At 35.3% G+C, this 12,411-nt stretch overlaps 1 protein-coding gene across 1 annotated transcript in view; it reads left to right on the top strand.

Annotated features, from left to right (window-relative positions):
- LOC136040786 (cathepsin O-like) overlaps window positions 1-12,411 on the top strand; it is a 32,452-nt gene that overhangs the window by 17,410 nt on the left and 2,631 nt on the right. The window contains exons 3-5 of the mRNA XM_065725117.1: window positions 2,434-2,569; window positions 6,637-6,788; window positions 8,534-8,575. Coding sequence (XP_065581189.1) covers window positions 2,434-2,569; window positions 6,637-6,788; window positions 8,534-8,575 — 330 coding nt within the window. The remainder of the gene's footprint in view (window positions 1-2,433; window positions 2,570-6,636; window positions 6,789-8,533; window positions 8,576-12,411) is intronic.

The following is a 12,411-nucleotide window of genomic DNA, read 5'->3' as shown; positions in this document are numbered from 1 at the left end:
TCTTTTTTTCTTTTTGACTTCTTATATTAGCCAATACGTCTGCTATTTTCTGGTTTTCTAGTCCTCCTCTTTGGTTTACACATATTATGGATGGTAACATCTTTTTTAGACGGTTTGCTAATGCTTTAGACATAATTCTGTAATCAAAATCTGTGATAATAACTGGCCTCCAGTTGTTGAGGTCATTAAGGCTACCTTTTTTTGGTATTAATTTAATCATCTCTAAACACTGTGTCTTGATAGCATTGTTATCTAGTAATTCATTAAAATATTTGCCAGATGTTCTGCGATTTCTTTGACATGTGTCTTCTAAAATTCGTAAAGTATTCTGTCAAGTCCTGGTGTTTTATTGTTATCTATCTCCAGTGTAGCTTTATTTATTTCTTCTTTTGTTAATTTAGCCGTTAGTATATCATTTTCTTTCTTTGTCACTTGATTATATTCAATCTTCTGAAAGAATTCGTCCACTCTCTCTTTTTCTTCTTCTGTCTCTCTTGTAAATACATTCTTGTAGAATGATTTCATTTCTTCCAGGATATCTTCCATTTTCTTAGTTGTTTTAACCCTTTTTTCTTTTCTTTTTAACTTTTTTAAAATTAGTTTCTTTTGCTTGCTTTTTCTCTTTGCAAATAAGTGTTGTTGTTAGCTGTTCTTTTCTTTTTCTTATCTGGTCTTCGCATTTTGCTCTTATCCTATAGGCTTCTGCCTTCTTTTGTTCTATTTCTCTAATTTCTAGTAAGGAGGTGTTTTGATACCAATATATACTTCAAAGGATAGGTTTGTATGCTTCCCGCCGAAAGCTGCAAACCTAAGAAGATTTGTTCCATTTTTGAAAAAGGGGCAAAACGTCCCCGAAAGGATAACCTATCTCGATGAAAATAACTTCATGAAATTGGCATATCAAAGAACGCCATTGCAAAAGTTTCCATCTCCTACCTACAAAAACGGGAGATTACATCGAACTAATAGTTCTAGAACATCCAGAGCAGGCTCATTCGAACGAAAAATTTTTGTGTGTGTTCTTTTTCAGTAGCAAACAAGATTGTGTCACAGCAAAGTGGTGTTTTCTGCTATTTTGTGGTGCAAAACAACAATTTTGCCCCAAAGAGGGAAAAAAGGCTATCAATGGAAATTCTGAGACAGCAATCAATTTAAAATTGTCGAAAAACTGTATTGCTTCCCTATTTCAGGAGCAATAAGGCCATGCGGTCACGCATTTGATCCCAAAGATGCATGTAGGCTATACAAGTGTAAAGTTGAAATAGTCATTTATTTTCAGGCTTCGTTTTAACTAGGTTGATTCATTTACTGCTTAATAAAGTTACATATGGTGATGTACACTTGTGCATCAACTATTAGGGAGGAGGACTGGTAGATTTTTGTGGGAGGGCTGGTGAAATATACCAACTCTCTGTTAGTCTTAGATAAATATAGAAGGATGTTTAGGGGAGGGGTAAAAATTTATTTCTAGTCTCCCTTTATTCATGGGAATATTTTTGAACTAAGCCTGTAATATGGATGCTAGGGGCGATTGCTCTCTCTCGTCGCCGAAAATTTGTTTTCATTGCAACATAAAGATTACATTCGTATACCTTCCGGTGCAACAAAGACAGACGTAGGCGAGGATCATGAGTGCAACCAGGAAATTTCCTGGGAAGGCAAAGTGCTAGCAGGAGCTTTGCTTTTACCAATATATAAATGAGAATATTTTTCATTTTACGTACATTTTTCAATGTTTTTTTTTGTATTTGAAGAGGGGTTGGGGATCGGAGCGAGGCCTTTCGATGGAGGGTGAGAGGGGGAGGAATACATTTTTAATGTCTTTTCATTCCTGGGAGTATTTTTTACGTAGTCTATAATATGGGTGCTTCAAGGTGATACTACTGCTACTACTATTGACAACTCACTTCAGCACCAATCTGACTTAGGCCAACGCAGCTACGCATGTTCCTTTTCCATCCCAATCTATTCAAAGCCTCCCTCTGCAACCCTCTAAGGAAGTTCCTATTTCCATTGAATCTTTCCTCACAATAATTTTGTGAGGTTCCCCGTTGTAGAGCTTAAGCTCAGTGGATCTAGATCTTCCCCTCCACGAAATTAGATTGAAAAGTAGATGTTTGTGCTTATTTTTAGATGAATAACAGCTATGTGAAGACCTTTCAATTACTTCAAGTTGAAATTATTGAGTTGTTATTTTTCGGTGTTGGAATTCCTTCTGTAGGCTTATGTTCAGAAATTAGCTAAAAATCACTAGTATTTTTTTGGGAAGCTTTAACTTCTATACTTATTTTGAGAATTATTTGAAACTGTGGCTCCATAACTAAGGTTGTCAATCTGTATGAAAACCGACATGATTTAAAAACAGAGATGTGTGATTGGGGAGAATGCTAAATAAAAAAGCTGGTTTTTGAAATTATCAACTGTCAATTTTAGGAGAGAAAAAGGACTCGTAACAAGTGTAAAGACCCAGTTTCAATGCGGAGCTTGCTGGGCATTTTCTACTGTCGGTGTGCTGGAAACCATGTATGCCAAGAAAACTGGGAAGCTAGTGGATTTGAGCTCACAACAGGTAACACACCTATTATCAAAGTTAAATTTGGAAGCCTCTAATTTTTTTAGATAGAAATAAATAGGGATGTTAAAACTCAAAACAACCAAAAATAATCTTATATATAAGTAAAAGCTGCCACTCCTTACTCCCTTATCTCTCTCCGCTGCCCCTCTATACGCTGCAGTTCAACAAATATCTTCTGGAAGTCGTTTCAAAAAGCAAAAGATTAGCCAAATGCTGATACTACTACAACTAACAACTCACCGCAGCACCAACCCACCTGAGGCCAATACAGTTACGCACGCTTTTCCTCCATCCCAATCTGTTCAAATCCTCCCTCTTTACACCCTCCCGGGAAATTCCAATTGCGACATCCTTTCGTCCAAACTGTGGACGACCTGCTTTTCATTTAGCCCTAGATGGTTGGCCGGAAAGGACAAACTTTGGCAATCTGACACCCTTCATCCGCAAAACGTCCCTTAGCCATCTCAAACTTTTTTCTCATTATAGCCCTAGAAAGGTGGATTTAACCACATTTTTCGTATAGCCTACTGTTTGAAATACAGTCAGTCAGTCGGGTACCCTAAAAAGTCCGTAGGCAATTTCTCTGGAAAACATCTAGCAAATCTTCCTCCATTTTTGGTGCCCTCATTCTTCTGAACCAAATTTGACCAATGTCATCACTGTAGCTTCCAATATTCTAATCTTGGTTCGCAGACTTGTGTTCCTATTCGTCCAATTTTTTTAAGTCTGGAAAAACACCATGAGCCTTGGCTATTCTACTTTTAACATGTTCAAGGCATTCACCGTCTTTACTAATAATACTACCAAGGTAATTGAAGCTGTCTTCTTGATCGATGTTTTCGCTACCCAGCGTCACCTTTTCATCTTCACTTATTCCTAGCCTTAGCGACTTAGTCTTCTTAATGTTAATTTTCAAACCTATTCTATCACCATGAACTCGCAAAACCTCTGAAAGTTCATTCATTTTGCTCATACTTTCATCTAGGATGCTTAAGTCAGCAGCATAATCTAAGTCCAGGAAAGTTTTTCTTCCCCATATGATTCCATTTTCTCCTATTGCTTTTTCTGAGCTCTTTAAGGCAAAGTCCATCAAGATGATCCATATAAAAAACTCCTGATTTAATACAAAACCAGCTACTAACCTCACTTCCTAACTTCTGCAGCAGTTTTATTCTTGTATGATAGTGCTATGCCCGCCGTTTACCCGTGCCATTTAACCAAACACTTGGAAAACTATAGGCTCTATAACTATCTTAGCTCTATGACTATCTACCATAGTTCTACTGATGTAGGAATGACGCATGGACATGGACGGATAATAGATAGACATTATCTATTAATAAATCAAGTAACTTAATTTTTATACAATCCTAATAAGAGAGGGATTAATGCCAAAATTCCCTCTGACTCAATTGGACTATCTGTCTTGGCTTTTTCTACAATTAGCCATCACTTGATGCCCACAACTATTCCATTTTAATTCAAAAATCCGTTGATTTTTGAAGTAAAATGGAATAGTTGTGGGCATAAAGCCATGGCTAATTGTAGAAAAAACCAAGACATAGCACTAATCATCTTAGTGTATTTGTCTGGTATACTATACAAGGATAAGACCTTCGTTAATGCTCGGAACGCTTGCTCATAATCAATAAAACTGAGGATTAAAGGTGTTTGACGACTCAAGTACTTCTCAATTATAAACCCAAGAGTGAAAATTTAGTTGATACATCCTCTACCTCTAAGATTGCACGGTTCTTCTCTTAAATCTTTGTCTACAGTATTTCGAAGTCTAAGAAGTATCATCATGCTAAGTAACTTGCTACCTACAGAAACCAAGCTAATGTCTCTATAATTATCACATTCACTCTTATCACATTTATATAAAGTGATTTAATCAGGGTTTGCTAAAATCGCTAGGTACTGCCCCTTTTTCAAAAATCATTTACATAATCTTCATTAACTTATTTCTAATCTCATGGCCACCATACTTAAGAAATTCATTTACTACACTATCAGCACCTTGGGCCTTATTTTTTTAAATCGTTTTAATCCTGTCACTAATTCTTCCTCACAAAATAAATCTTCCTTCACATCTAAGGTGTCACAAGCTTTTTCATTTTCCTCTATTTCTATTCCTGTAACTCTATCCCGGTTTAGCACATTCTATAATGTTCTGCTCACCTCATTTAAGTCTTTCCTTATCACTAATTGTGTCCTCGTTCCTTTCTTTAACTTGGACAAGTCCAGATCGACTACTCCCTCTCAATTTATTAACACACAAAAAACGTGTAAGCTTAGTAACATTTTCCCACAATTGCTGCGGATCGTTCTGTCTTGATTTGATGTAAGAGGTTTCAAGATGCTGAATCTATTGGTGTGATTCTTATTAAGATCGCTGGACTTTATAATGATGTTTCTCCCCTTTTCCAAAAATCAATCTAATGTTTTCAGACTCGTAGCTTTTAATGGGTAACATTAAACGTAATGAGCTGTATATATTTGGAACCAGCATAGAAATCCTTTTTTTATCTATCTATTGTTATTAAAATTCAGTTTTTCAGAGCTTTGGTTACTATTGGACCGTGTCGTTCCTTACTTACAGTTCGTTGCCACAAACCGTAAGATAACGATATTCCTTATGAAAGGTCCAATGTTGTTTTTGATTGTTCTAGAAGATTGGAAGAGGGGTCACTCATACTAAAATTAAAAGCTCTAGTGCCCTTTTTAATTGACTGAAAGATTGTTCCAAGGAAAAGTGACATTTTCTGCCATTTCATGGTATCAAGTTGCTATCGTTTGAAGTTTCTGAGATAGCCTATCAATTTTAAAGCGTCAAAAGACTGTATATTGAGCATCCCAGCTGCAGAGCAAGCACTGCCACAAAGTGGCTCATTTGTCCCTGAAAAGCCACGTAGTCCACACAAGATAAATGGCTAATATGGACATTTATCTTAATGTTTGATTTAACTAAGTTAATTCAGATGATTTTTCATGAAATTTTGTTTAGTGATTTATAATTGCGCATCAACTATTAGGAAGAAGGGGTAGCTTGTTAATGTAGAGGCTGGGAAAGGGATAACAAATGCCGAAAAGAGACTATTTCGATGCCTAAACTGTGTAACTCTCCAGGGGCCCTTCAGATAAATATGGAAGGGGGGGCTAGGGAAATACTAAGAACTTTAGCGCAAAGAGCGAGGGATTGAGGAGGGGGCTGCCTCTCTCATAAAGGGAATGATTTTAGTTCGTTTTAAAGTAGATCTTTACTTCCAACTAGAAGACCTAATTGTTTTTTATATAATTTGGCTCAATAACTAAAGCATGTAATTAAAATGGAATATTTACACTGAATCTTTGAATACAATCAGAATGCTTCCGTTGCTCATAATTTGTGTGTTAGAATTTGTGTCGGAATTTGCATTTTGCATGCTTCAGCTTTTGTAATTTTTCAAAAACGAGCCTTGATTTTTTAAAAGAAATTCTTTTGCTTTTTCATATGGCCTCTGATGGTGAATTGAAAATTCAAACGATATTTTATTATCATTTTTTTTTTTTTTTTTTTTTTTTTTTTTTTTTTTTTTTTTTTTTTTTTTTTTTTTTTAAGACTAAAGTCTTTCTGCCATGGATTTTAGGTTGAGTTTTGCGTGTTTGGGATGAAAAAACTCCAATGTTATAAAATTCATCCAAATTTCTCTGAATCTGAGAAAAGAGGATCTGAGATGCTTCCTAAACAATTAAAGCTTTTTTTTTCTTTTTCAAAACCCCTAAATTTCGCAAAAAAGTAAAATGAAAACGCTATAAAACAATCATGGACGATGGAAAATTTCTGATTTCAGTTTTTAAGTCTGTTTTAAAAGTTACACAATAATTGCAAACTTTCCTGGGCCGAAAGGCTGAATATGGCAGTTTTTACAACTAAATATAACATTTGTGTAGGATTTTTTTTGGTGTTACAATGATTTTATATTCCTTTGTCACTAAATGACAGGGGTCAATTCTGCTTCCCATAACTGAGGGATTGGAAACCCAACCGATTGCTTAAGAATCCCTTGATTTTTTTGCAGGTTTTGGATTGTGCAGTTGGGAACTTTGGATGCTTTGGAGGAGACACCTGCTCTGCTCTTGCCTGGATGAGTTCAAACACTACTCGAATAGTTCCCGAAGAAGAATATCCCCTGACTTTTAAAATGCAAAGATGCAAAGCCCATACGAAAAGGTAATGAAGTAATACTATCTTAGTATGGTCGATAGCCATAATAGATCTGTATTATTCAGAGTTCTAAAATCCCTTTTGATTTGAATGGGGGTATCAGGGGAAGAGGGATGAACAGAAGACTATAAAAGAGGTGCATTTTTTTGTTGTATGTTTTTTTTTAATTTACATTGAGGCTTTGGAGGTAGATCATAGGCTCCAATACTTTTTTTTCAAACCCTATCGCTTTTTATCTTCCGGATATGAGTAGGATGAGGGTTATTTAATTCATTATTGTACGAAATGAAAACAGAAAAGCAATAATATGCCTGATAGAAATAGAGTTACACTTGCCTTGTGCAAGACTTTAATGAAAAGGGCGTGGATGGTAGAGGGGAGGTAATACTACATTCGAGACTATGGCTGCAGAGCTGCCAGGCTTGACACCTATAAAAGCAATAGCCTGCTTAAATCTCACAGCTACAAAAGTAGAGTTTAGTTCGCATTTCTATTTTTCTCTTTGTCTTTATTTTTGCTTCGTTTTATTTTGCGTTTTTTTCTTCTCATTATACCCTTGTTCACTTTGTGGTATTTTTTCTTGCTTCTTTGTATATCATGCACAAAGTGTACTATTCCGTATTTATTATACTTTCAAATAAAAAGAAAGACAACAACCAATTAAGTAATATTTGTTTCTTTGTATGTTGTATTTTTTTCTTTCATGTTTCGCTGTCTTAGTTGTGGATTAATAAAAATAAATGAACATAATTTTATTGAGGTTGTATAGAAGTCTGCGAATTACCTTTAAAAAAAGAGCCTCAGCATTTTGTGCGCCAGTTTTAGGTCCTCCTAAAAAGGACAGAATCAAAGTCGGAAGGGGGGGGGGGACAAAGGAGGAAACTAGTTCTAATTTCTATAACATCTTCCACAAGATGTTATCGGATCTAAGTCAAACTAAGCGTTTGACTTAGTATTTGACTTAGTTGTGTATCTGTTTTTACCCTGAGCTCTTCTATAAAAAACTTATTTCTGGAGATGTTTATTTCCTCGGCAAATTTGAAACAGAATATCCAGAATTTTTCCCCATGTGATATAGTTGCATGTGCTGCTCTGCAACTGTATCCTTGGATCAGAGTTTATGCAACACCTCGCGGCCAAGATACCGAGGGTCTTGTTCTTACTACTCTTTTATTAGCCAATTTATCGGCTATTGATTGCCGTGTTGTATTTATTGTATGTTATGCAGTCCGGTTTCACCCAAGCTCTACTTTTGCCCTCTTTATAAGCCCTCTTTGCCGGTATCCATATAAGCCCTCTTTGCCGGCATCCAGTAACCGAAATGTAATAGCTGGCTTTTTGTGTTCTGGAGTACCGCCATGGCATTAGTCATAATTTTGAGTCACTAAGCTCAGAAATAATAAAAAAGTTTTCGAAAATAATAAGCTCAAAATAATAAAAAGATTATTTTCGGTTATAAGAGTTGCGCAACGAAAGTTTAGACAACTAGACTAGGACATCAAGTAAGAGAAAATCCTGTTTAACAAAAGTGTAAATGAAAATAATGACCAAGTAAATGACCTTATCAGTTAGAGAAATAGGTTTCTATATTATGGCTTCGGTAAGAAACCTTGTACGCTTTTATAATTTTATTTTGTGTTTCTGGTTTCCAGAATTTATAAACTTCCTTACATATCAGTGGCACATCGATGATTGCTGAACGAAAACTTTTTTGTTATTGGTTTTTATTTATTTTTTATATCTTTTTACAGCGACATCAATATTCGAGTTGCTAAAAACTTCACATGTTCAAAGTAAGTAGTCATTTTTCCTTTTTTTTCTGTGATTCATTACTGATACTTGAAGGAATAAGCCGAGGTTTCAAGAAATAGGCTTAACAAAGACAATCTGAACAAAACAATTAAAGAATATGAAATATAAAGAAATGGTTGCCTTGAAGGTTTTACTCTTAATTATAATTGAGTAACAAGATACAATTTATTACGCCGAAAGATTGCTGCCTAAGTTTTGACTCCAGAGCTGAAATTACAACCAAAAATTTCCTATCTTTCTATTGCTAGTGAATGAAATCAAACCCCAAAGAAATGAAGACTTTTAAGACAGCTATATCCAATAACTGTAAGAGGAGAAATGTGAAAAAATGAAGCTAAAAAGTGGCTCTTAAGGTCAGGACGTTTAACCTTACTTCGTTGGACTCCTGCTGAGATTGATAATTAAATGATGCAAAGAAGTATCAAACCAATCATTCAAAAAATCTGAATTAAATGGATACCTTTTTGTTGAACAACCCATTGTTCAGTATGGTGAAAATTTCAGAATCCCTATACTCGACTCTGGTTTTGAAGGCTTATAATATTTTTTGACTTAGTTTTACCTTGAGCATGACTTGCTTAATAAGCCGCTCTGCTCATTTATCGCTTGAAATTTTAGCTAGTTATTTACTAGACAAACAAAGACTAATATAGTTTATGAATTTCCATTGTGGACATGCTTTTTAAGAGGATTCGATACTATAAAGAATAAACCCATCTCGTCTATTATAAACTTTTTTAGTTTGTGTGGCCAAAACATTTAGAATTGATCGCGCGATCTTGCCATAATTTGTAGAACTTAAATAAGTGATCCGAATAAACGGCAGAAAACTAAAAGCCGACATCTACTTTCCTTGGAATCTTCGAAAAACCTTGCGACTTCTCTTGTTTCGTGCTGGATACATATATATATATATATATATATATATATATATATATATATTTGGTTTTAGAGAAACTTATATCATTAGAAAGTGTAAATTTTGTTTTTTCGACCAAACAGAGCAGAATTTTCTTTTAAAAATTCAGGAAAGGATTGTCACTAAAAACTTTCTGTTATCCCTGCTAGGAAAATGCCCAAAATCACCTAAAAAGATCTGTCATTTAATCAATTTGGCGGCTCTTCGAATTTTCTGTGGTGCAACTCGCTTTGATTGAAAACTTTGACAACAGAATTCCATTGTCTTTTCAATCAAATTTCATTATCAAATAACAAATTCTCAATAGGTTTCAGTGATGAGTAGTCCCCTGGGAGAATTTGCTAATGAAATCTTTGCCTTTGTGACAGTCAGCCGACGTTGAGGCTTGCAAAATGGCGTTTAAAGTATTGAATCCTCTTAAATGCCACTACGTAAAAATACAACATGGTCTAAATGTGTTTTGGTGCTATTGCTTCGCTGATTTTTTTTTTCTTATTTCCAAAGTCATTATTTTGTTTGTTAAAAATATTCTACTTACTAATGACCTGAAAATTGAAAATAGTCCACAAATTCGTAAAAACAAATTAAATTAACTAGTTGGTATGTCGAAAGGGTTGTTCAAAAGAGAAAATTCTTGCATCCATCAACCCCTCGCTTTTTGCAATAAAGTTTGGCTTTCATCCCAATTCTATATGAATGACAAAACACAATGGCCATTGAATTGCAGTAAGTATTTCTAAAGCACTATAACACTTTAGCATAAAGTGCGGGTATTGAGGCGTGGGCATCCTTTCCCCTTCCAATACGGAACAATTGCTGCTTGTTTTAAGTTTTAATGTCGCTGTATTCTCATTTGAGAAAAACGTGTTACAGACTACTACTGTAACTTCAAGCAAACTCGATTCGTATTTAGATGTCGTCCTAATCTCAAACGTATCATCTATTCTGCAGCATGGTAAATACGAAAAATGTATTTTAAAAGATCAAAATCACACAGTTTCTTTAGAAATTAAAAAAGCCTTAAATTAGAGATAGGCAAGGAGGAAGGATGGGTCCAGTTAAAAAATACAAACTTAAAAGCTAGTTTAAAGGACTAAAAATCAGCCAGTTTCTAAAGAAATTAGAAAAAGCCCTAGACTAAAGATAGGTAAAGAGGATGGGGAGCCCCCTCCCCTATGAAACAGAGATCAGTACCGCTGCTAGGGACTGTAAAGTCCTCTGGTGTGATCTTTACCATTAGCCTAAAGTTCTGGAAAAAAAGTTTTGTTGTGCCTAGGAACTTGTAGAAATGCAGAAGGCTACGCTAATCTGTAAGAATCAGGATTTGAAATTAGGCATAAAAAATGTATAGTAAGACTGGCTTATTCTTGAAAGTACCCAGTCTCGTCAGATCCTGGAAGTCACACAACGTCGGGCCCGGTCAGTACTTGGATGGGTGACCGCCTGGGAACACCAGATGCTGTTTGCATTTTTTGTAACCTCGCTTGCCCTTACAAACTTATTGCCTTTCTTGGCAGGCGAATGGTGAATAGTGTTTGTTTTCTTTTCTTAATAAATGTATATCTCATATCTCATCTCTAAAAATATAAAGTAAAACACTAGTTTAAAGGATTGAAAATGACCTAGTTCCTTAAGAAATTATAAAAAGACACAAATTAGAAATAGCCAAGGAGGATGAGTGCCCCCATCAAAAAAATACAAATTAAAAAGTTAGCTCAAGAACAGTTCCTTAGGAAATTGATTAGTCTTTGGTTCCAAAAAAGGAAAGAAGGCATTATTTAGATTCCTTATATAAAAACTATTCGCTACTAAAATGAAATAGGAACATGCAAAAATCTGGAATTCAGAAGACCAAAAGTCTGGGATTATAGGCCCCTAATTAGGTCCAAATAAGGGGAGAAAACGACCTGTTAAACCGAATGAAAAATAAAAGATTCCCCCCAGAATAGGTTTTTTTTTATTCCATAATAGTTTGAAAAATGTAATATAGGTGAAAATAAGTGGTAAGTCTTTAAACAACATGAACTTGAGAAAAGTAAATCTTAAAAGAATTAAAGCTCTGAATAATAAAAGATTCCTTAAATCGAAGACTTGGGTGGGTAGGGGGAAAGGGCTATCTCAGGATAAAATTAAACTAAAAACTCTGCTCATCATCATTAGTTCAAATAGAAAGTTACAATCCTCGCGGTAACCTTCTAAATTAGACTCGATTGATTTCAAGAAACACATGTTGCATGAATTGGTTTGTTTCAGAAATAGAATATGAAGTATTTTTGAAAAAAAACAATCTGGCATATAGTCTGGCAAGATACCACTGATCAAGAATAGAATAAATATATCTTGGCAGACTTTCTCTCTGGTGGGGGTCTGAAACTAGAATATAGAAAGTAAAAGGTAAAGGTAGGTAAAGGATACGGCATTAGACTTTACAGTCCGTACTGGCGGTGCTGATCTCCGTTTCTTGGCCCTTCAGCCAGGAAGTGCAATGGGGGGTTGGGGGCCAGCCAACCTGTGCTTTCGCACACCCTAATATAGAAAGTAATACTAACCCGTAAACAACAGGTAGTTTTCTATCAATTTTCCATTAGATACAGTTACTTAGTCTCTCTTATGGGTTCCTGGAACTGGAGAGTTTAAAATTTGACGAATTTTTGGGAAGTCGCTGATTTTGTTTTAGAGAAGAAAGTTAGAAACACAGCTATGAATATTAGTGAAAAGATTTTATGTTTAATAGTGAGGAGGAGGGGGTTGGGCTTGTACAAGAATTATTCGAGTGATAAATCAATAGTAACAAATGTTGCTAGTCACGCGCTATCTCCCTGTTAGTTGCTGCGAGGCGTTTCCCAAGTTCCCGTAATATGTTGCGAGGGATCCCGCAGAGCAGAATAACATAGTGTT

The sequence above is a fragment of the Artemia franciscana genome, chromosome 2 (genome assembly GCF_032884065.1).
Source record: "Artemia franciscana chromosome 2, ASM3288406v1, whole genome shotgun sequence".
Taxonomy (NCBI): Eukaryota; Metazoa; Arthropoda; class Branchiopoda; order Anostraca; family Artemiidae; genus Artemia; species Artemia franciscana.
This window is presented reverse-complemented; position numbering and strand designations above follow the sequence as displayed.